A 21,272-nucleotide genomic window follows, 5' to 3' on the forward strand; every position below is an offset into this window, starting at 1 on the left:
TAATACATACAAAACTCTGTTAATAAAGAATAATGTAACAAACAGCCATAAACCTATCATACAACCCGAGAACTAGAATATTACTAATGACCTGCATCCACCTAGGTGTCCCTCTGCGATCCGCTCAGGATCCCCCTCTCAGGGTTAATTCCTCTGCTCAATTTTGGTTTATCATTGTTACTTCTTCTTTTTTTACAACATAGTTTTACCGGATACATGTGGTTAGACAACATATTCTTTGGTTTTGCTTGTTTTTGAGCTCCATAAAAATAGCATCATAGCCCATGATCTCCTGGGGTCTGCTTTTGTTCTTCTTATTTCCTGATATTCATTCTTACTGTCCCGTACAGCTGCAGTTCATTCATTTCCACTACTGAATAATAACCCCTTAGTATGAATATACCTAATTTATTTACCCATCCCCCTACAGACAGATGGACATTTTGGGTGTTTCGGTTCTTGACTATCATAAAGATGTTGCTATGAACGTTATTGCCCACACCTCCGGGCACATGTGTGCAAGTCTGTTGGATACCCAAGGGGGAGTCCGAGTCGTAAGCCAGATCCTAACGCATGCAAGAGTTCAACTTTGGGAGATAGCATGGTTTTCTGAAGCAGAGATGCCTGGTCACGTGCCCGCACCCTGAGAGTTCTCACAGAGCTTCTTCAGCACCCCGTATCATCAGGCTCCTTAACTTCTGCAAAATATGGATGTAAAATGGGATCTCGTTGTGGTCTTAATTCATATTTCTGATCTCCGAGGCTGTGGAACACTTTTTATAAGCCATGTGTATTTCCTCTTCTGGGAAATGCCTCTTCAAGTCTAATTCTGCCAAGTTTCTTTTTTTATTAAATAGGAACCCTCTATCTATTCTGCCTACCAATCCTTTGTCAGTCAAGTGTAATACAAATATCTCAAGTCATGGTTTGTCTTTTCGCTACTTTAAATTGTTTATTAGCTTAACATCAATCTTAAAGAAAAAACCAGTTGATTTAATCATCTTTTATTTTTGTGGTTAGTGCTTTATGTCTCGAGGGATTCTTTCCTGCCCTTAGGCTTGTCCACGCAAACACTGAAATATATATTTTTTGTATTTAAGACCTTAATATATTTGGAATTGACGGTTGGATAACACGTGAGGCAGAAACCAAATTTCACCTTTTCCCTTCAGATAAGCATTGTTGCAGCACCCCGTGTGGAGTCACCCTGCCTGTCCTCCTGGATGCGCCAAGCCACCTCCGTCATGTTGTCAAGGTCAACACATGCACAGGTTACCCTGCAGGCTCCTCATTTCACGGCCCTGCTTGGAATGGTCACCTCTGCACCACATACAACGAAACCTACTACCTCGTAACCTCTTCACATTTGGTAGCACTCAGCCATTCTTGGTCCTTTGCTTTTCCATATAAATTTAAACACCTGCTTGTCATATTGAACACAGCCTCTACTATAATTTCTGTTGGAAATGGCACTGAACCTATAGATCAATTCGGGAAGATGTGATACCTTTCCAACCCTTCATACTCCTGTTCATGAACAAAGACAGCTTGTTCCTACCTTGTTTCTTCATCTTCATCCCTCACATCCCAAGTCAGGCCTTCATCTAAGCATTGCCTTCCCAAAATATCTCTGCCACCATCCTGACTAAAATAGGCTAAGTGTGTCTTTCGTGTGCTGACTTTTTCAGATACCTGCAATAGTCTAAGCCAAAGATGATATAGGCTAAGTGTGAGGTTTCATGTTGGAGTGGTGGCACCATTCTTCATGACTGAATTTCACGATTGGAGAGGAATGAGACGAGACACACTGAGGTGTCTGTCTGTCTGCCTGGAAGGGGCTGTTGGATGTACCCTGTGCTCTTCAGGACAGAGCTTAGATGGGGATACTAACTCAGTGAGATCACCCACTGGAACTACACATGCCAAGGAGGTCACTAATGCCAGGCCCTTGAGGACACCAGGATTTAAATGGGCAGAGGAAGGAAAAAAAACTATGAAAATGGCTGAGAAATGATCAGAAACACAGAAGGATAAGCAGAGAGTGATGCCAAGGGGGAAGCAGGGAAAGGAGAGTTTTGAAGAAGTGGGTCTGCATTGTCCAGGCCCACACAGATGACAAATCTCCAGGAAGGCCACTGGGTCTAACCTCTGAGGGGTCACTGATGCCAGAAGAGGCAGGTAAAAACCTAACCTCACTGGGTTCAAGAGAGAAAGGGGGAGCAGGTGGGGGGCACACAGCAGTCAGTCAGTATCTGCTGAGGGCGTGCCGGAGAGAAACAGAAAGAAGGCGGACTATTCTTACATGAGTTCAGCTGTGAGTGCAGTGAGGACATAGGAGAATATCTCAAAGGAGAAATGGGTTGTCATACACCCAATCTCCCCACCATCCCGCCAACCAGACTCCTCAGTGTGGACAGCAGAGCAAGCAGCAGAGAGAGGAAGATGCCAAACAAGCGCCTCTTTAGAGGGAAAAATAATGTGGGATCTTCGGTGAAAATGATGACTATGAGTGGGTTCGAATGACAGCCACAGACGGTGACGACCAGAAGAGGTTCTGCATGGACAGGCACTGACACAGAAGGGACCCCGCATTCAGAACGGCCACCTACCTGCCTTCCAAGTGTATGACATAAACAAGGGAGGGGGCTTCAACTGGCACTTTATATTCTTCCATGAATATATAGGGGCTCGAACTTCCATGAACTGTTTCTGTCTTTGGGAAAAAAGGCATCCCTCGTGGGATGAGATGAACAGTACATTTAAGGAAGCCATTCTGTCACATAACCAGCTGAGGGAAGAGATGGAAAATACTTAACGAAATCAGGAGACTCTTAGCAACTCTAATTCTGACGAAACACAGTCAAATATTCGGAGGAGGTTACTCTTTCTCACAGAAGAAGGTACCAAGAATAACACACCTGTTACAGAACAGAAGATAAGTCTCCCGACTAAGTGTCTCGGGAAACTGAGTCCCGTTCTCACTCACGCACAGACCGACTGTACCTCAAGAAGCACAAGGCTGTGTTTGCTTCAAGGGCAAGTGGTGGCCGAAAGGTCCGTTCCTCTGTAAGTCCACGTGGGTACACTGCAGATGTGGAGGGTTCTCCTTCTCCGAAGATTTTTTCCTTTCGCCTCTGATGCACTTGAATGAATGTACATTTGCTAGAACTGCTTTGGGAAGCAAGGCTTAAATCACAAGAGCCGAGGGAGAGGGCTGTCACACAGAACATGAGTCCTAACGGTTCATGGGACATGAAGGCAGCTTCCCTGTCCCAGTCATAGTGTAAATGGGGCTCTAATCGCAGAAAGGGCACCTCGTGCAGGCGGTCCAGTCTTTATCACCTGCGATCCCCTGGTATCTTTTCACCTGTTAATCTATTCCCTTCCCAGGAAGACTAACCGTGTGCTGAGCTGGAGGCACTACTCACTGAGCTCTACAGAAGCTACTGTGTGTCAGATGCCCTGCTCCGTGCCCTACGTGTGTCACCTCATTTATCCACCCCTCAGGCCCATGACAGAGGAACTGGTGTCCCCACTGTACAGATGAGAAGACAGTGTTGGAGAATGGAAGTAATTTGCCCGCGTTGCACAGCCAGCGGCAAAGGTGAAATGTGAATCCAGGTATGTCTGACGTCGAAGTCCATGTTCTTAGCCATTTCCCCCAAAATAACTGAGAACACGTCAATGTGCTGTCCTACACTGCAGGAGTCCACAGTCGGGTCGGCACAGAAATGGGGGAATTGAGTGCAATCTCGCTGCTCGTCGGTCCAACCCTGCACAGGACACCGCGGCTCAGCCAAGAGCCTGCTCAACTCCAGAAAACAGCGACAAGATGCTAACTACCCTGAGCAGCCACTTCCTCACCCCACCTCCTTCTTCGCCCTCAGGGCAGAGAATATGAAACTAGAAGAGGACATAAATGCTAAGAGAACACCCCTGTGTCTGACCACCCTAGGGCAAACAGCCTGAGCATTTCTAAGCAGTCAGCGGTGAGAGAGGACCTTCTGCCAAAGGGACTTCCGCACCCATGTAATCAGGACTTCAGAAAATGAAAACGAGGTCTTCCAGAGGGAGAGCAGAGTTGTACTTTCTTCCCTGTCAGAGTGCTGTTGCAACCGTTTTAGATTAAAATGCCCCATTTCGCACAGGGTGATTTTGCCACGGGGTCACGTTTTTCTATACATTTCTCTACTCAGTTAAGTCTCGGGCCTTTTTCTAAGAGAGCAAGAGAAAAAAAAATAATAATAAGTGGCCTCCTAGACGCAAGGTAAAAATGAAAAAAAAAAAAGCAAGCTGACTTGCTTTGAAAGGCAAAAGACCTCTAACTCCAGCTTGTCCCGTCCGCGGGGACCAGGAAAACCACCAGAGCTGTGCTTGCTGCTCTTCGTTCAAGGTCCCCCGGAAAGGAGCCGCTTGCTTCCCAAGGACACAGGAAGGCCCTGCTCCTCTACAAGGTTCCACCAAACAGTCTTCCGAAGCCTGGAGCAGAGTGAGGCGGCCGGGCTTTTACGTTGCTACTACTGCTGTTCATTTTAAAGGCACTCTGGACTCTATTTCCTTGAGGATCCTCAAGCAGAGAAAAGGATTTAAAAAGTAAATAAATAAACAAGTTACTCTGTGTCGTATCCCAAAATGGGTCCCAGCCATTTCTCAACCTCAGCCACAGACATGTTCTTCCGAAGAGCATAATCCTCAATCTGCAAAAGATTAGAAGCAGCATATCAAACCAAAATGATAAGACTTTCTGAAGTGAGGTTCCCACAGGATTTGCTAGGAAACCCGAAATGCCTTCCATTTCTTGTCATAATAGCAATCTACTGAGTTAGATGGAGATGGATATTTATCTGTTCACCAAGTCGCCTTATCCTCTGGGCAGAAAACAACATGCAGTAAGTTTCCGGTGCCAAGATGCTGGCTAGAGTGTGTGAGCGTTGGGGGTGTAGGTGTGCAAATGGGGAGGGCGAGCTTCGGGGTAACAAGCTGATATCAAATTAAGACATTAACTGGGGGTAAATTTCGTCACGCTTTCCCTCCCTTTTTATTCTCATTCACATGTAAAATAAAACAGGTTCTTCAGTTCCATTTAAGACAAGACAGGCATCTAGGGAAGCCATACACAAAGAAACGGCTAACTTACCTGATCCTTGGAAATTTTCCCCACTGCAAAGTATTTGGACTTCAAATTGGAGAAGTAAAGGCCGGATACTGCTGAAGCAGGTGCCATTGCTAGGGATTCCGTTAACCTAATGCCTGCAGAGAGCAACACGGGGGCGGGGGGTGGGGGGGAAAAATGCTGATTTCTCCAGTGCCCAGCATAGGGCCTGGCGGTTGGCAGCACCCAATAAGCTCTTGTTTAAGAAGGAACAGGTGAATGAAAGTGAGCTTATGCCTTCTAAGTGGACACATGACACAGCATGAAATTCAGGCCGATCTCCTCTAACCCAGGGGGACAGACCTTGAAAAGACCGTCTGTACCCCCCCGCCCCCCGCCATTCCTCCAATCTCAGGGACAGAGGCCTCCACTTGGTCCTAAACCTGGGCCTCTCAGAGAAGGAGTGCCAGCCCTGGGAGAAAGGCACCATCTGGACCCCCAGGCTCCTGCCCCTTGGGATGACAACAGTCGGGCCCTGAGAACGAGCCCACAGGACACAGAGGGAGCACCGGGCTGTCCCGTCTAAGCCTCTCATCTTATGGACAAGGAACAGAGCAGCACAAAGTTTCAACACTTTGCCAGAGATCACTAGGTAGCTCACGGCAGGGAAGGACTCGAACCCATATCTTACGGTTCAGGGAGTCCACGCCATTCCTGCCAGTGTCCAAAAGCCTCAGTCCCTCACCTGAACCCAAGTCCCTTTCACCTGATCGGCACTGACGGCACACTTCTGATTCATTCCACTGACACTGTTAGTTGTGTTAATAAAGGGGAAAAGCTGAAGGGCAGGGGCAGCGTCCAGAGGAGGAGGAGCTGACGGGAACTACGTCACTGAAGGCTTTGAAGGTCGCTAATGGTGAGATTAGAAGCAGTGAGAGCCCTGTAGCAGGAAATCAGGGCGGGAGATGGGCGGGCACTATGATAAGCTAAATTCTCATCCGTTACAGCCTAAGAGAAAGTAATGGGAATTGATCCATCTAAAAGCGAGGGGTCTGAGACGACTATTCAATAATGTAGTTGTAAAACAGTGGGATCAAGAGCTAGATGGGAGGAAGGGGGGGTTCATTCCGAGCGTTCCCACGTGTTGACACGGGTGGCCACGTGTGCACTGCTGTGTGTGACCGGAGCAGGCCCGTGACCCGCACGGGGAAGGAGGGCGCCCCCCGCTCCCCGCACGCACCCGTGCACCGCTCCACGTCGGCGAGCTTCCACATGGTGAGCTTCTCGCTGTGGTCAGGTTGGCTGGGGTAGCCGGGCGCCGGCCGGATGCCCTCGTAGCGCAGCCGCCGCAGGTCGGCGACGTCCAGCTCTTCGCACCTGCAGTAGGCCCACAGCTCCCTGCGGACCCGCTCGTGGAGCTCCTCCGCAAAGGCCTGCAGTGGGGAGCAAGGCGTGCGTGTGGGCAGAGGCAGGAGCCCCCTGCACCGGCGCCCCCCCGCCCCGCCCCCCCCATCAAAGCTGACCGGGGCAACCCCCGCCCTTGCCTGCACCACAGGCGGGAGGAACTGGGCAAGAGGGGCCGACTGCATTCTCAGCTCGCTTGTCGCTTCATCAGCTGCTCTCTGCCCAGTTCTGGCCTCAGCCTGGGCTCTGACATATCCTCTTCAGTGATCTGAGGATTCGAGGGCCTTGAACTGAAACACTTCCCTGACAGTGGCCACAAGGAGAAGCGGGGACCACTACAGCTGCCAGTTCCTCCCCTGCCAGCCTCAGGGGAAGCAGAGGGGACCCCGGCCACGTACAGGAAGATGAATCTACAGAGGATCGCAACACGAGAACAAGGAGTCCTGGCGTAGAAATTTGTCCTGAATTTTTCAGGCTCCTCAGGAAAACGTCACACAACAAGCAAAGAGAGACATCAGAACTACAGCAAAGAGGTCGCGGTTCTAAGGACGGCTACAAACTACGGCATCGCTGGAGGCATTCCTTTGCCCAAAAAATGATGTATGAGAGCAATTCGAGAAGAGCTGATTTTTTAAAATTGCATGTGATGCTAAGGCCAGCCTCATCTGACTCGGTGAAAACAAAACGGCAGGACATGGATGCTAAGGGCTGCTTCGCACCCGGCACCGTCACACGCTCCCCACCCAGTCTGTCCCCAGTGCCGCCGCTCTACCTCAGCCAGTCGGTCTCCCAGAGCCTTGACCATGATGCTGCTATAGTCGTCACACTCCTGCTCATAGGCCTTGCTCAGCTCCTCCACCCCGAAGCAGGCGACGGCAAACAGACCCAGGTAGTCGCGGACGCCGGAATGCAGCGGAGCAATGAAGTCCGAGAGGCACTGGTACGGGTCCGCGCTGGCAGGGTCCTTCTCGGCCTTCAAACCCAACAGACGGACAGACGGACCGTCAGCACAGATGTGGGAGCGATGCGCAACAGACAGCAATCTCGTCTCTTCAGACGGATCTAAGCTTCACACAGCGATGCCCGTTTCGTTCCCTGTTACATTCCCAGTACTTAGAAGACGGCCTGATACGTAGCGAGTATTTGATAAATATTTGTGGAATCAACTAGTGAAAGAAGATTCTAAAAAAATACATGACATGACATGACAGTCAAGAAACCAATGAATTTGCTCCTTCCCACATTTATTGCATGCCTCCAGGCACTGTGCTGGGAACTGGAACCCTAAACATTCATATAAAACAAATTTCCCCCAAAAGTGTTTTCAATTCAAGATCAACATTAAATCCAGAAGTTACATCCAAAAGGGATCCACAAATGCCTAAGCCTCTACTTAGCATCAACAGATGCAGTTCAGCAAACCTCTGGTCAGCAGCCCAGGGCCCCGTGCTGCCCGCCACAGTGGTGGCTCAGGAGACCGCGAGGCTGCCCCTGGGCCGGCCTGACACCAAACCCAGAATTCAGCAGCCCAGCTTCGGGAGTCTCTCCTCAAGGCCAGGTGCCCGCCCTTGCCCATTTCTCATGCCCAAATGGTGATGGACTCCCCCCTGCCACCAAGCAGACAAATAAGGTCGTATACATATCTCACAATCAACAAACACTTGCCGAGAAGATAAAGAGCTAGTAACTAGTGTTCACCGAGTGCTCGCTGTACGTCAGGCACTACTCTTGCTGCTGTACAGGAACTCGCTAATGTCACGCTGTCAACGACCGTGTGACGTAAGGAAGTGATACCATCAGCCCCATTTCACAGACAGGAAACCTGAGGCAGACAGAGCTTGATCAGCAAGCCCAGTGTCAGACGGTGCTAGGTCCGGGGGTCTGATACCACAACCCACGCTCTTGACCGCTGTACGGCACGTAAGACTGATCAATTAATCGGTGAGCAGCAAGCCAGAGGCTTCAGAGCTATTATTTGCTTGCCAGCTCTGGAAACAAGCACAGCCTAACCAACACTGGGCAGAAAACGGTTAAATGGCCAGAAGGTGTTTGGTAATGGCCCGCAGAAATGTCACAGAGTGCAGGGACCACGATGCGGGGCCGTTATCAAATGATGTACTCTGTCCATCAACCATTCTTCACTAACAAAAGCCAGAGGCAGACACAGAGCTTCCCAGCACCACAAGCAGAGACAGGTCACAGAGCCCCTTCACAGCGCGGAAGAGACGGCCACTACAGTCTGAGACAGAAGCCTCCCACAGCAGTAAGTGGCTGTAGCCAGAATCATCTTCCGGAGCACTGGAAGAGAGCACCTCCTCAGCAAGAGCTATCTGAATGCGTCATACGTGCACATCGAGAAGTCCTGCTGTTAAATGCCCTAACACGGTCTGCCATAGCCTGCCCGGTCACGAATGGTGTTGGACGTAAACAGGGCTAGGGCAGAGGTTTGTGACCCAAATTACACCTGCAGAAGAAAAGTCACCAGTTGGCTAGTGACATTACATTAACATTACAACCGGCGGCCTCCTGTTCTGTGGTGTCGGAGCCTGGGTGCAGACAGGAGTGATGTAGCTGCCCTCCCCGATCTTATTACGGTATCAGTGTCCCAAGTTTAAGAATCCCTTCGGGACACCTGGGTGGTTCAGTTGGTTAAGCGTCTGCCTTCGGCTCAGGTCATGATCTCAGGGTCCTGGGATCGAGTCCCACATCGGGCTGCCTGCTCAGTGAGGAGCCTGCTTCTCCCTCTGCCTGCCACTCCCCCTGCTTGTGCTTCCTCTCTCTACCTACTAAATAAAAATAAAATCTTTAAAAAAAAAAAAAAAAAAGAATCCCTTCAGATGCTGTTACAGTGAAACTATCTGTCATTATGAATTACGTGGTGGTTATGATTAAAAGCAATACTATCGCTTCTGAATGACTGACAATGGTAGTGGAACTTTGCAGGATGATTTACTGCAACCCTCTGTTAATGGCTCTGGTGAGTTCTGGCTCCAACTCTGGATGAGGACAACTTTCATCAAGGCCACAGGGACACGCACGTGGTATCTGCATTCTTCCAGGTGGGGACACAGGAGAGGCAACCGTGTTGAGAAATGCCAGTTCTTGCCACACTGAGGGAAGCTACCACGTGTGGACGAGCTGGGCTCTCCCCTCTAAAGCTGTGGACTTAGCACCATCTCCATCGGCCCTCATCCCCCTCCCCCTGTAGAATGGAAACATAAACTGTCTACAAGGCGGCGTGGAAATGAATTAAGACGGTCCATCCAGCACCCGACTAAGCACCTGGCACGTCACAGACATTCAGCAAATGTGTGCTTCCGCCTGTCTTCCCCTTGAGAAAGGGAGCCACCGGCCTGTTTTAATAATATGCATGCATGCAAACCGATGTTTTTGATCAAGGAAACATCCGTCTGTGTGTGACCACCGAGGCAGCAACAGTGTGTCCCGGCAGCCTGTCCAACACCACATCCAACACCCCTCTCCTGCTGGTGCCAAGGGGCCAGCCTCTCAACCCACACCGGCTGCTTCTGTCCACTGTCCTCCCGAATGCCTCGGCCTGGGCCTATGAGTGGTCATTTGGGGTGAGGTGTATCATGTATACACAGCTCAGGCTTGCTTAATTCCTATTTATGATTTTTTTTTTAGCACCGCGGTTCCCCATACCTGCTGCCTTAGCCCGTGGAAGGTGGCTATGGGCTCCGCGGCCTGTGGCGCTGCGTCCTCTGCGTACAGGTGGATGTCGTCTTCCACGCTCTGCGCCGGCCAGAACCCCACCACGCCCCTGGCTTGGAGCTTCTTCTCACTGATCAGCACTTCCAGCATGTCCTGGGCATCATCATAGACCTTTTTGGCCTCTTCACCTATTAGGAAAACATAGTCAGAATTCACTTAAAAATGCCAGTGATAGCCAGCAAAAAATACTTCTTTTTAAAGCCACTCCCCCTCCTCAGCCAGCCTCTCCCATCCCCCCTTTATCCCCCCAAATACTTCACTGGTGCCTGTCAGTGGCTGAGGGTTAGCGGTTTGGGCTGACTGCAGTGCCCCTAAATGCCTCTGTTCAGTAAGAGGCAGAGAGAGCCCAATCTGGGGCTCCCCAACGCAGTCTCAGACAGCGAGTGAAACAAAGCCAGCCAGAGCCTTCCATCACCGACCTTCCTCGTGCACCCATCACTCCAGTGACCTCACAGTGGCCTCTGGGGCCGTGGACCAGGTGGAGGAGGGAGGTGTGGGCCCAGCCCCTCTGCAGGGGCTCCAGCACTGCACTTGGGTGGTTGTCCCTGCACAATGGGCACCTGGCTCCCCTTGACCCTCACCCCAACCTCCTAGCAGAACACCCCTCCACCTTACTCTCCTCTGGCTCTCTCCTAATCCTCTAGAGGCTTGGCATTGTGATCCCATGCCTCTGGGGGTAGATTCTGGGGGTGGGGCTGGGCCTGAGAAGTGGGGCCAGCGGTTTACCAGCTCACCCACACCTCCAGCTTCTCACCCCCTCCCCCCACCAGTGATCCCGGCACAATGGGCTCCTGGCATTTCCCCCAGTGGGCACATGTGACTGTGCCTTCCCATCCTGTCTCCTCTGCTGGGGACATCCTTTTCTCCAGGAACATCTCATATCCCCAATCCCAGTCCCTCCCATTTCATCTTCAAAAAGTACTTCACATACCACCTCCCCCAGATCTGTCTTGTTATCGTGTGTTCACGAACGCCCTGGACTCAGCCCCGAGGCAGGAGCTTGGAGGGCCGCGCAGGAACTGCCCATCGTTGGTGGCCGCACCAGCTGTGAGCCCTGCACTGGAAGGCAGGGGTTACCCCTGTTACCTTCTGTTCATCCCCAGCGCCCGCCACAGAGCCTGCCTCGTAACTGACGTCGATAAGCATTTATCAAAGAACAGACCAACAAAATACCCAATTATCCCATAAATAAGGACCGATCTAGCAGTTTAAAAACCACAGAAGAGCTGAATAGGTGAACGATTATAGCAATAAACTATCTGGCAGAATCCAAACCCTCTGCTCGCCACCCTTTCTCCTCTTCAAAGTCCAGACACTACGTCTCGAATAGCAGAGCAGAAAGGAAGAAGGGCGTACTGAACTAACCTACAGTTTTGTCCTTAAATATCTTGGGAAAGCTTCGATTCGGGTACTTGCCCCGGAGCTGCCAGACATCGAAGAAGGGCTTCCAGTCGATGTAGGCCACCAGCTTCCTCAGGTCATAGTCTTCGAAGACCCGAGTCCCAAGAAACGTGGGCTTCACTGTAAAAAGAAGCCCCTATGTCAAGGCCAATGCCGGGGCCTGGGGCTGAGTCGCCTGCACCAGACACTCCTGGCAGCCTCTTCCCTGCTCTGGGGCTCCCCCTCTCTCTCCCTCCTGTTGCCTGTTGGACTTGTTTTACAAAGAGTGGAACTTTAAAGATTTTTTTTTTTTTTTTTTTTTTTTTTTTTTGACAGAGAGAGACATAGCGAGAGAGGGAACACAAGCAGGGGGAGTGGGAGAGGGAGAAGAAGGCTTCCCGTGGAGCAGGGAGCCCGATGCGGGGCTCGATCCCAGGACCCTGGGATCATGACCTGAGCCGAAGACAGACGCTTAACGACTGAGCCACCCAGGCGCCCCTCAAAGAGTGGAACTTTAAATGATCACGGAGAAGGAGTAACTCCGCAGCGAATTTAAATCAAATCACTCTTCCCGAGGGGCCGACTGTCTACACCGCCCTTGGAAATTCTTCCCTCAGCCCTTCGGTCCAAGAGAAGAGACTTGGGTTTCTCTTCACTTGCACAAATGAAGACAATACTACAATAAATGCCACTGTAGAAAGGCACACGCAGGAAGCCACTTAGAAAAACGTTAGAAACCTGAATCAATCATCTCTACTGCCCACTGCTATATACGTACGCAGGCAAAACATAAGGAAATGCACGGAAAGAAGGCATCAAATTCAGGATCCTGCAGGGGAGGGAGGAGCGCTAGGGCGACTTCCACTACGTATGTTCTGCTTTGTTTTTGTTTTTTTTTAAATGGGCACCAGGTTCTTTTTTGTTTTCTTAAAGATTTTATTTGTCAGAGAGAGAGAGAGAGCACAAGCAGGGGGGCGGCAGGCAGAGGAAGAGGGAAAAGCAGGCTCCCCACTAAGTAGGGAGCCCAACACGAGACCCGATCCCAGGACCCTGGCATCATGACCTGAGCCGAAGGCAGACGCTTAACCGACTGAGCCACCCGGGTGCCCCTACAGGTTATTTCTTAGGTCTTATGTACCTAAGGGCTGGTATCCAAGATCTATATAGAATTTCTCAAACTCAACACCCAAAAAACAAATAATCAAGTCAAAAAATGGGTTATTTCTTAGGTCTTATGTACCTAATATATATATAGCAGGTATATATGGGTGTTCAACATATTGTTCTTTACACCTCCCTGCGAGTCTAAAATAGATCATAAGTGAATTAATGACAAAGAATTTGGAGACAGATGGTGCCACGGGGCCCTCTGGGACACCAGGAGTGACATTACTGCACCCTGTCCCCCCAAGCCTGGGGCAGGATCAGGCCAGGGTCAGATGCCACGACCACCCCACCAGCTTCCTGGCCTCCGTGTCCTCAGTTCCCTGCTCTGTAAATAGGGATCAGAGAACTTACGCTCTCCTACTCATCTCAGGTGCTGTGGGATAACACTGGAGCCTCCGGAGTATTTTTGTGTCACCAGATAGTCAGAGGTAGACGTGAGAGGGAGAAAAGTACGGGGAGAGTAGGCACTGCTTCTTACTTCTGCCTGGAAATCTCTATCTTTTCATACATGCTCACAGTAGCTCTATCTCATTTGTTGCTGGTCATCTTTTTACTATTCAGAACAATCTCTTCTTCATAACATTAAATTGTGTTGATGTGTTTGACCGTTAAGAAGAAGCTAGATTTCCTCTGGATGAAAGCTCCCTCTTGCCTTGTAGTCACTGAAGGATGCTATTCTGGAATTTTACCACCAAGGACCTTGAGAGAAGAGCTCCTCTTTTTCCCTTTAGTGACTTCCTGCGACTACTGGAAGACTGGGTTGTCCTCAGAAACATCTCTGTGGGCTATACCTCGGGGCCTCTGCCCTTCTGAAGTAACAGGTGCAGAGCCCCACAGCAGCCCCACCCTGGGGACAGAGGGCCATTCGAAAAGTATCCCCACTGCTGCCTTCAGAGGACTGTCTCTGCTGAATCGTGCTGGATATTTGGGCTAAAATGGGACTTTCCCTGTGATGTTTTTCTAATTTCATAGTGAAAGGTAAAGGGAAAACAGTAGTTGGACTATCCAGTGATTTACATTTTTCAAAAGCTGATCTTCTTTTATCCTCACCATCTTCCATAGGGTAACTCCTTTTTACACATTAGAAACTGTCAACCATGGAAGTGAGATGCTCAAGGTCATTCAGTGATTCGGAGCGAGGAGCCAAACTGGGAGTAGAACCCGACCTCCTGACTCCCAATGTGGCATTCCTCCTACTCACCCACACTGAACTCAGCAGGACTGAAAGTAGAACCAAGTGCACCTACATTTCCAATTTAATGCTCTCCACTCTGCCGATCATATGCGTAACACTGATGTTGTGAGCCAGGAGAGTGGATTTGAGGCATTACCTTGGAAATAAGGATTCAAGTAATACAACCCCTGTTCACCCTGTCTCAGTTCTGCATTTGTACCTCATGCCCTTCTAAGCGTGTCAAAACATCTTCCATATTTTATTCCCTCATGAACAACTCCATAAGGCAAGAGAGATGGCTGGAAATAAGAAAGGAAAAAAAAGAAAAAACAAAAGAAATAGAAGGAAGCATTCAGAGAGAGAACGGGAAAGAGTGCACAGGAAATAGGAGCTCTTGCTTTGCTGGAATGTTCTAAAGGTCTGTTCAGGGTGAGGGCATCTTTGATCTCAAGCACTCCATGTCTACACTTGGGCCTGCCCCACGACCCAGGCCACCCAGGCAGGTCTCCAGAACTTATGTCAAGTTGCGGGGGGCCCCTCGAGCCCCACACAGAGAAAAGAGTGTGGGGTCAGAAGACAGACCAGAGAGAGAATCCCAGTAACCTTTCATGTTCTCACCCGAAACTCAGGATCTTCACATGTAAGTGGGGACAACAGCACATTCACTACAGAGTGCAGTCAGTCTGGTCCTCCGTAAATGGTACCTATTTCCTTTTCTTTTAAATCATCACTGTGCTTCATCACTATTATTAGACACAAGTAAGAGTCTCTAGCTGCACATTTGATTCTGTAGCCAAGTACGTGCAAACACCTCTCCAGCCCTCACTATCACACGCAGCCTTTCTCTAACCGACAGCCAGACAGACCTGGAGGGGGCTCCGACAGCCAGTCAATACGGAAACCGTTTTTTCTAGCTTGACTTAAGGTTAAGTATCTTCTCTCCTATGAACAAAAGAAAAGTTATTTTAGTCGGAGACTCTTCTCTCTCCAGCTGCTACTATGGAAGTATGTCCCCAAAGCTAGTACATGACTTGTGTAAAAACAAAACAAAACAAACACAAATGCTTTTATTAATGAAAATTCATATCATAAGAAGCTCTTCCTTTTCCACCCAATATGGCTCCATGTTAGCACCAGAACAATAGAGAGTAAAGATTCAGTAAATACCCATTAAATGTTGATATGTAGATCCCTCAACCCTGCAGTAAGCCCGGCAATGGAGCGGCATCCCGCCTACCCTTTTAGAACATCCGAGGCCAGGGCTAACCGGCCTGCCGTCGACCGGCCCTAGGACCAGAAGGCAGAGCTAGGAAACTGTCAACTGTGGGCAGACCTGAGGAGAGGCAGAAAGCCAACCACAGAATCTTGGGCTAGTCAACACCTCAGAAACACCTGTTCTCTTCATGCCGTTTGTTGTCTCCTTTCGCTCGCCTAACCACCCCCAAAGTGCCCCCCACCACGGACAAGGTCCAACAGGCAGATGAACCGGGAAGAAATATCCCAGTGACTTCTAACGAGTGATTACGTCTGCTGCCCAAGGATTCCCTGAAGCTTATGTAGAGAGGGACAGTTCCTTTAACACCGCTCTGCAGCCTGCACTAGGCAGTAGGGAGAGAGGCTGCAATGGTCCTGTCTGATGTCTTCATTTTCTTCCATTATTTCAAGAACAAGGATCCGGGGGAATCATGTCCACACACCGTTTCAGTTCTTGTTCTCCTGCTGGATATGTTTCATTCGTTCTCATAACTCTGCTCTCAGGCACAGCACCTAACACCTACTGTGTACCCAATAAATGTTTGGTGGAATAAATGAAATTAATTTTAGTATAACCCCAAATTACTGGGAACTCAGACACCAGAGAATTCCGATTTGAACTAGAAAACAGGGCTTCTCTAAAATGATCCTAAACCTTTGCCCTCCATAAAACAATAAAGTCACATTCAAAAATGCAGGATCGTTTTAATGCCCAACCATCAGGGACCTGTTTTTGTCACTTACCTTGAGAGACTCATAATGGTCCTGTCTAATATCTTCATATTCTTCCATGATCTCCTCAAAATATTCATCCTTTAGATTCTCATCTAATAGTTGCGAGCACTGAACATGCAAGATCGAAATTCAAGAACCACAGAGGAGCAAAAGGAGACAAACAAAACAGGAGCAACACTGGTCAGTTCTGGTGACGCCTCCTTCAAGGAGCTTTCCCTCGTTCACGTCATTCCCCCTCCCTTCGCCAGCTTCGCTAATTCCTGCCGGGGCGTGCAGCCGAGGGCTACCTCAGTAGACCTAGGATGTCCAACTCTCACACATTCCAGAGAAACGCCTCGCTCTTGATGGATCCTGAGAGATAAGCTCTAAGCCCTTGCAATATCCTGCCTGATAAGAGTCTTCGTCCACCTGGAGCCCTGGGCCACCCTGCATAGTTTACGCTAACAATGTGATTTTGGGGAGACCTGGCTTATGTTGTATCTGTCTGACTCTGGAGTAACTAAGGCGAGTCAGGTGCTTAAAGCATTCCATTCCTACGGGACTGACTCCCAGGAGAAGCCCTGGATACCAAGGCTTGGCTGAGCTTCCCTGGTCGGCAATGCGCTGCCCGTGGTGTCCCGCCTCACTCTCGGAAGGATTAAGCACTGTCCGTAGGACTCCACGGGGGAGGACACCTGGAAGCTGGTGCCTGCCCTTTCTTGGATTCCACCTTTTGTATCTTTTGCCTCTGCGGATTTTAATCTGTATTCTTTCACTGCAATACAGCGTGACTGTGAGTATAACGGTATTTCTGAGTTCTTTGAGTCCTTCTAGCAAATCACTGAAACTGAGGGTGGTCCCAGGGACCCACACAACACATTGGTCAGGTACCGATCTATGTTTCAAAGGTACTCGGTGCCTCTCTCCCTCATTGCATTTCCCACAGGCTTTTAGTATCTGTGTATCCACTTGGCTCACTAGAGGACAAGCCCTTGGAGGGCAGGACTGCACCTTAACTGCCTTCATGTCCCTGGTTTCTAGCTCTGTACCTGGCACATACAAGGTGTCTCCTCACTAAATGTCTGCTGAAGGAATGAGGCTGATCTTCATGGTCAACTACGAGCTTGTGCTAAGGAAAGAAAGGAAACCCATCATCTGAGAAATGTGAGGCGACTTAGTCAATTCTAAAACTAGGATCAGCTATATATTGTTTATGACTGGGATTATCAAGGTAATGGGAGAATAGCCACCACCAAAGCTCAAAATACAATTATCCAGAAAGAGGAAATGGCTGCTGATCACCATCAGCTCAAAACCCTGTGCTGCCCCATCTCATCTCTCAGCCTCCAGCTGGATCTTCCAACACAAGGGCCTGGAAGGTCAGTATCATTATGTGAAACTGACCAAGTTAGGCTGGACGATGGCTGAGGTGCCCACCGGCTTGAAATGCCTTTAATTCTACATGAATTTTCTAAGTATCTCTAACAGCAATCCAATCCCCTAAGAGTTAGTATAAAGCCAAATCACTTTTAGGAACCTAATCAGAAAAGACCACTGTGACAAGCCTGACAATAGACTCCTGAATGGTATTCACACCACAAAGTACCTCCCAGCCTTTCATCCACCTTAACTCAATGGGGTCCTCACTTAAGCCAGCAGAGCTAAATGGAGACAGGAAGGGAATGCTTGCTGTTGAGCCCGCCATGCACATGAAATCGGTGATTTTAAATATTGTTTGAAATATTGTTTAAAATTCTGCATTCTGTGAGATTTTAGACCCTGAGAAAGCAAAATCCTGATTTTTCTAAACATCCAAAGGACTTTTAACAGGACTCTGACATGGCTCCCATCGGGTAGACAGGGCACACCAGTTTGCTGGCACTGTCCATACCCTGGGGGCCCCAGCTCCCAGAGCCAGAGTGACAAGCCCCTCCCTGCCCAGTCTGACTTGCTCATGGCCCATTATACGGGCTTATCTTTGTGATCTTTCCACCACAAATCAGAGCTCGTCGTGGGTTTTCAGGCCAACCATTCACACGTGTTTTATTCTTTTATTCTTCATTTTTCATAACAGCAATAGCACAGTGAGAGGGGAGAAGTTGAAAATACAGTTTATAATTTAGAAAGAACTAAATATTGGCACCTCGTTTTTTATTTAAAAAGAAAGGAAAGACAGCAGGGGCATCCTGAGGTCTAAAGCTCCAATGATCCCATAGTTGCCACATTTCGGAATCTTTCAGATGCTGGAGCCAGTGGTCCAGAGCATGGGCCTGGGCCACGCTCACTGGGGTCGGATCAAAAGACTCTGAACCGACAATCAGCCTAAATGAATTGTACCACTGACTCCTGAGAAGTGTCACCAGCAATGACCCAAATGACTTATCATCGCACTTATGTCTGAGTAATTTCAGAAGGGGGCCATCTCTTTGTATCTGAGAAGAGCTAACCACTGCCGGCTGTCCAGCCGGACCGACCGGCAAGAGCACCAGTACCTACGCCTCATCTCCGGGCTTTCGGCTCGGCCCCTGCTGCATTACTCTTCAAGACGGTGACGGAGTGCCCTCAAGATAGAATCCAGAGGCCAGTTCCTTCCCACCCAGAGTCATCCCCCTACCTGTGGGGGCAACACTACCACCATGGACTTAAAAAGGGCCAACAGCCTGGTCTCCAAACGGGAAATGTTCAGTCATTCCTTAGCATTTGAAAATAGCAACAAGCCTTAAAAATAGGCCCAATGGTTACTCAATCATGAACTCGATATAAGCTCGATATATGAAGCACAATCCAAATATAAGATACAAAAAACTGTTCTGAAATTGTAGAAATGTAGTTTATTTACACATTAGTCTACATCAATGGCAAATGAAAAACTGCAACTCTATGATTCCAGTCTGATTTAATCGTATCCTTCTGAATAAAGGAGGATCACTTAAATATTAATGGCAGCAAGTTTAACGAGGCAATGGAGTTAAGACCGCCTGCCTCTACACCCCACACTTGCCGCGTGACGGACGTCTGGCTTCAAGAGGGGTACTAACCTCTCCATTCCTGTGTCCTCACCTCTCAAAGTATCTGCTTCATGGGGGTTTAAAAAAAAAAATCCACGGAAAGCACTTAGCACAGTGTCTGGCACCCTATCAATTTCCAGTAATGTTAGTCATTATTGTTCAACTTCAATATAAATGAATTCACAGATCTGGAAGGATGCCTTTGGAAAATGGCTTAGGACATGTGGTCACCCGAGTTCAGGCCGCGTGATGTCACTGGGCAGTCTCACGAATCATCAGAGCCCCTCGGTCACTCTCCTCGCCCACAAATCAGAAGGCTGCACTATATTAGCGGTTTTTAAAATTGTGCTCTTTCGAGAACTAGGGGCGGGATGAAGGATGGAAGGGGCTGCTCTTATCCATACCGGGCTGTACTTGCAGACAAGGTTTCTGTGGCTAAAACAAACCTGGAAACCACGGGACCACACGGTCCCTCAGATTCTCTCCAGCTATTATTTCCTATTATACAATGAAACAAATGAAACACGTAACAACAAGAGAGGATACTGGGCTTCACTGATGGAGAGAAGCATAAAAACACACTCAGGTATGTTGTTTATTACATTTACTGAGAAAAAGCATCTATTATTCTGGGTTTTGAACATCTAGAGAATGTTTTTCTCTCTTTGGGTAGGGTCAACTGGCCCATTCCGAGTTAAGGGTCTTTTTATCTGGACATAGGTCATTTTTTAAAATTCCACATTCCAGGGGCGCCTGGGTGGCTCAGTTGGTTAAGCGACTGCCTTCAGCTCAGGTCATGATCCTGGAGTCCCAGGATCAAGTCCCGCATCGGGCTCCCTGCTCGGCGGGGAGCCTGCTTCTCCCTCTGACCCTCCCCCTCTCATGCTCTCTCCTTCTCACTCTCAAATAAATAAATAAAATCTTTAAAAATAAATAAATAAATAAAATTCCACATTCCTTTTAGCTCTGGTGTGGAGTTAAGACAGTATATATTCATATTTGTAAATGCATGTAAATGGCTGAAACCTCTCTCCCTCTGGGCTGGTGTCAAGGTCACGAGTGTCTTGGTACCATGTCTCTGTTGCTCAGACCAGCGTTCCGCTGCTAGCTCAGGACGCGGTCTTCGAAAGCACAGGACACGTCACCTGGCCCCCCCTTCCAGCAATGCAGACCCCCGCAGTGACACTGTGACAAGCTGTAGGCTCTTCTTCCACATTTTTTTTTAGTAGACTTGGACAAAAATAGAAGATGATCTTGGGAAATACCCTGAACTCTGCATCTTCTCTTCTCCTTACAACATATCTGAAGGAACGCAAGGCCCCACACTTACCACCACCACGCTCTTAGATGCGTCCAGGACGTGGATTACAGGCGCGCTGTATCTTGGAGCTATTTTAACCGCCGTGTGGGTTCTAAAAAGAGGGGTCGGGAAGAAAAACACATCCATCAGGGCTGACAGTTCCTCCACGACACGTGTTTGGAACCATTAGAGATAATGTGTTTCTACAGAGTGCTTTCCAAGGAAAGATTGTAAGGTACTTCAAATATTGAACTTCACATTTCCCTTGTAAAACAAGGGGACTTCCTCCTCTCCCCCACCCCCATAAGATGGGGAGACTGAGGGGAGAAGACATGGATTTGTCGGCTCACGCTACAAAAACAAAAATCTGTGACAAAATGCAGAAGACTGTCCTCAGCTCTCTGCCAACAGGGATGCGACCATGACCTTGCCCTCATTAGCAGCCTGTCTGAACTGAGGGAGCTAAGCAGCCCGGACAATTGTGCTTTGCTGCCATAAAAGTCAGGCTGAGTTCCTTCCTTCAAATGGGCTGGGAGAGCAGCCAGGGCCCCTGGGGCACCAGGCACCAGGCAGAGGACGCACATGCTAGCTCAGGACGCAGTCTTCAAAAAGCCCACCTCAGACTTGCAGTAAGGAACCTCAGACCCTGAATAAATTTGACACGAAGTAACACAGAGAGGCAAAAGTGGCAACAACATTCAGCCCCAAACCCCTACTGCCAGACTGGGAAACAGAAGCAGTGAGGAAGAAACACCCTTTAACCCTTGGAGGGGCCTAATTCACTGAAGTGCGCAGCAAGCTGCCCTCTGATCACTGAATCTCATAGCACAGGCTCTGCAGCGGCTAAAGTGAGACCCAGTTGCACACCCTCCCCGACAGTGGTTACACCAGGGCCCTGAAAGTGGGACCCGAGTGTGCACTTTGCCACAAGCGCATTTAAAAGGGCAGCTGCTGTGGCTCCCCCAGGATGGACTGTCTTTCCCGGTCTTTTCTCGCCCTATCTTGTCCCCCTAAGGTAGCAGCACTCTTCCAGGGGTCAGATGCTTT

General features: G+C 49.1%; 1 protein-coding gene across 5 annotated transcripts in view; it reads right to left on the reverse strand.

Annotated features, from left to right (window-relative positions):
* Nucleotides 1–1,481: 1,481 nt before the first annotated feature.
* MTR (5-methyltetrahydrofolate-homocysteine methyltransferase) overlaps nucleotides 1,482–21,272 on the reverse strand; it is a 106,366-nt gene continuing 86,575 nt past the window's right edge. For 3 of the 5 annotated variants that reach the window (XM_045877771.3, XM_045877770.3, XM_064594592.1), the window contains 9 exons: nucleotides 20,256–20,337; nucleotides 15,948–16,046; nucleotides 14,816–14,891; nucleotides 11,594–11,749; nucleotides 10,160–10,356; nucleotides 7,269–7,469; nucleotides 6,333–6,525; nucleotides 5,138–5,250; nucleotides 1,482–4,697 (listed from right to left, as the gene is read on the reverse strand). In XM_045877771.3, the coding sequence (XP_045733727.1) occupies nucleotides 4,611–4,697; nucleotides 5,138–5,250; nucleotides 6,333–6,525; nucleotides 7,269–7,469; nucleotides 10,160–10,356; nucleotides 11,594–11,749; nucleotides 14,816–14,891; nucleotides 15,948–16,046; nucleotides 20,256–20,337 (1,204 nt within the window). In that variant the 3' untranslated portion in view covers nucleotides 1,482–4,610. The remainder of the gene's footprint in view (nucleotides 4,698–5,137; nucleotides 5,251–6,332; nucleotides 6,526–7,268; nucleotides 7,470–10,159; nucleotides 10,357–11,593; nucleotides 11,750–14,815; nucleotides 14,892–15,947; nucleotides 16,047–20,255; nucleotides 20,338–21,272) is intronic. The other 2 variants (XR_010412420.1, XM_064594591.1) reach the window with 2 other exon arrangements.

This window comes from Mirounga angustirostris, unplaced genomic scaffold (assembly GCF_029215605.1).
Source record: "Mirounga angustirostris isolate CCGP_5_RB_7025 unplaced genomic scaffold, mMirAng1.0.hap1 SCAF_6, whole genome shotgun sequence".
NCBI classification, from domain to species: Eukaryota; Metazoa; Chordata; class Mammalia; order Carnivora; family Phocidae; genus Mirounga; species Mirounga angustirostris.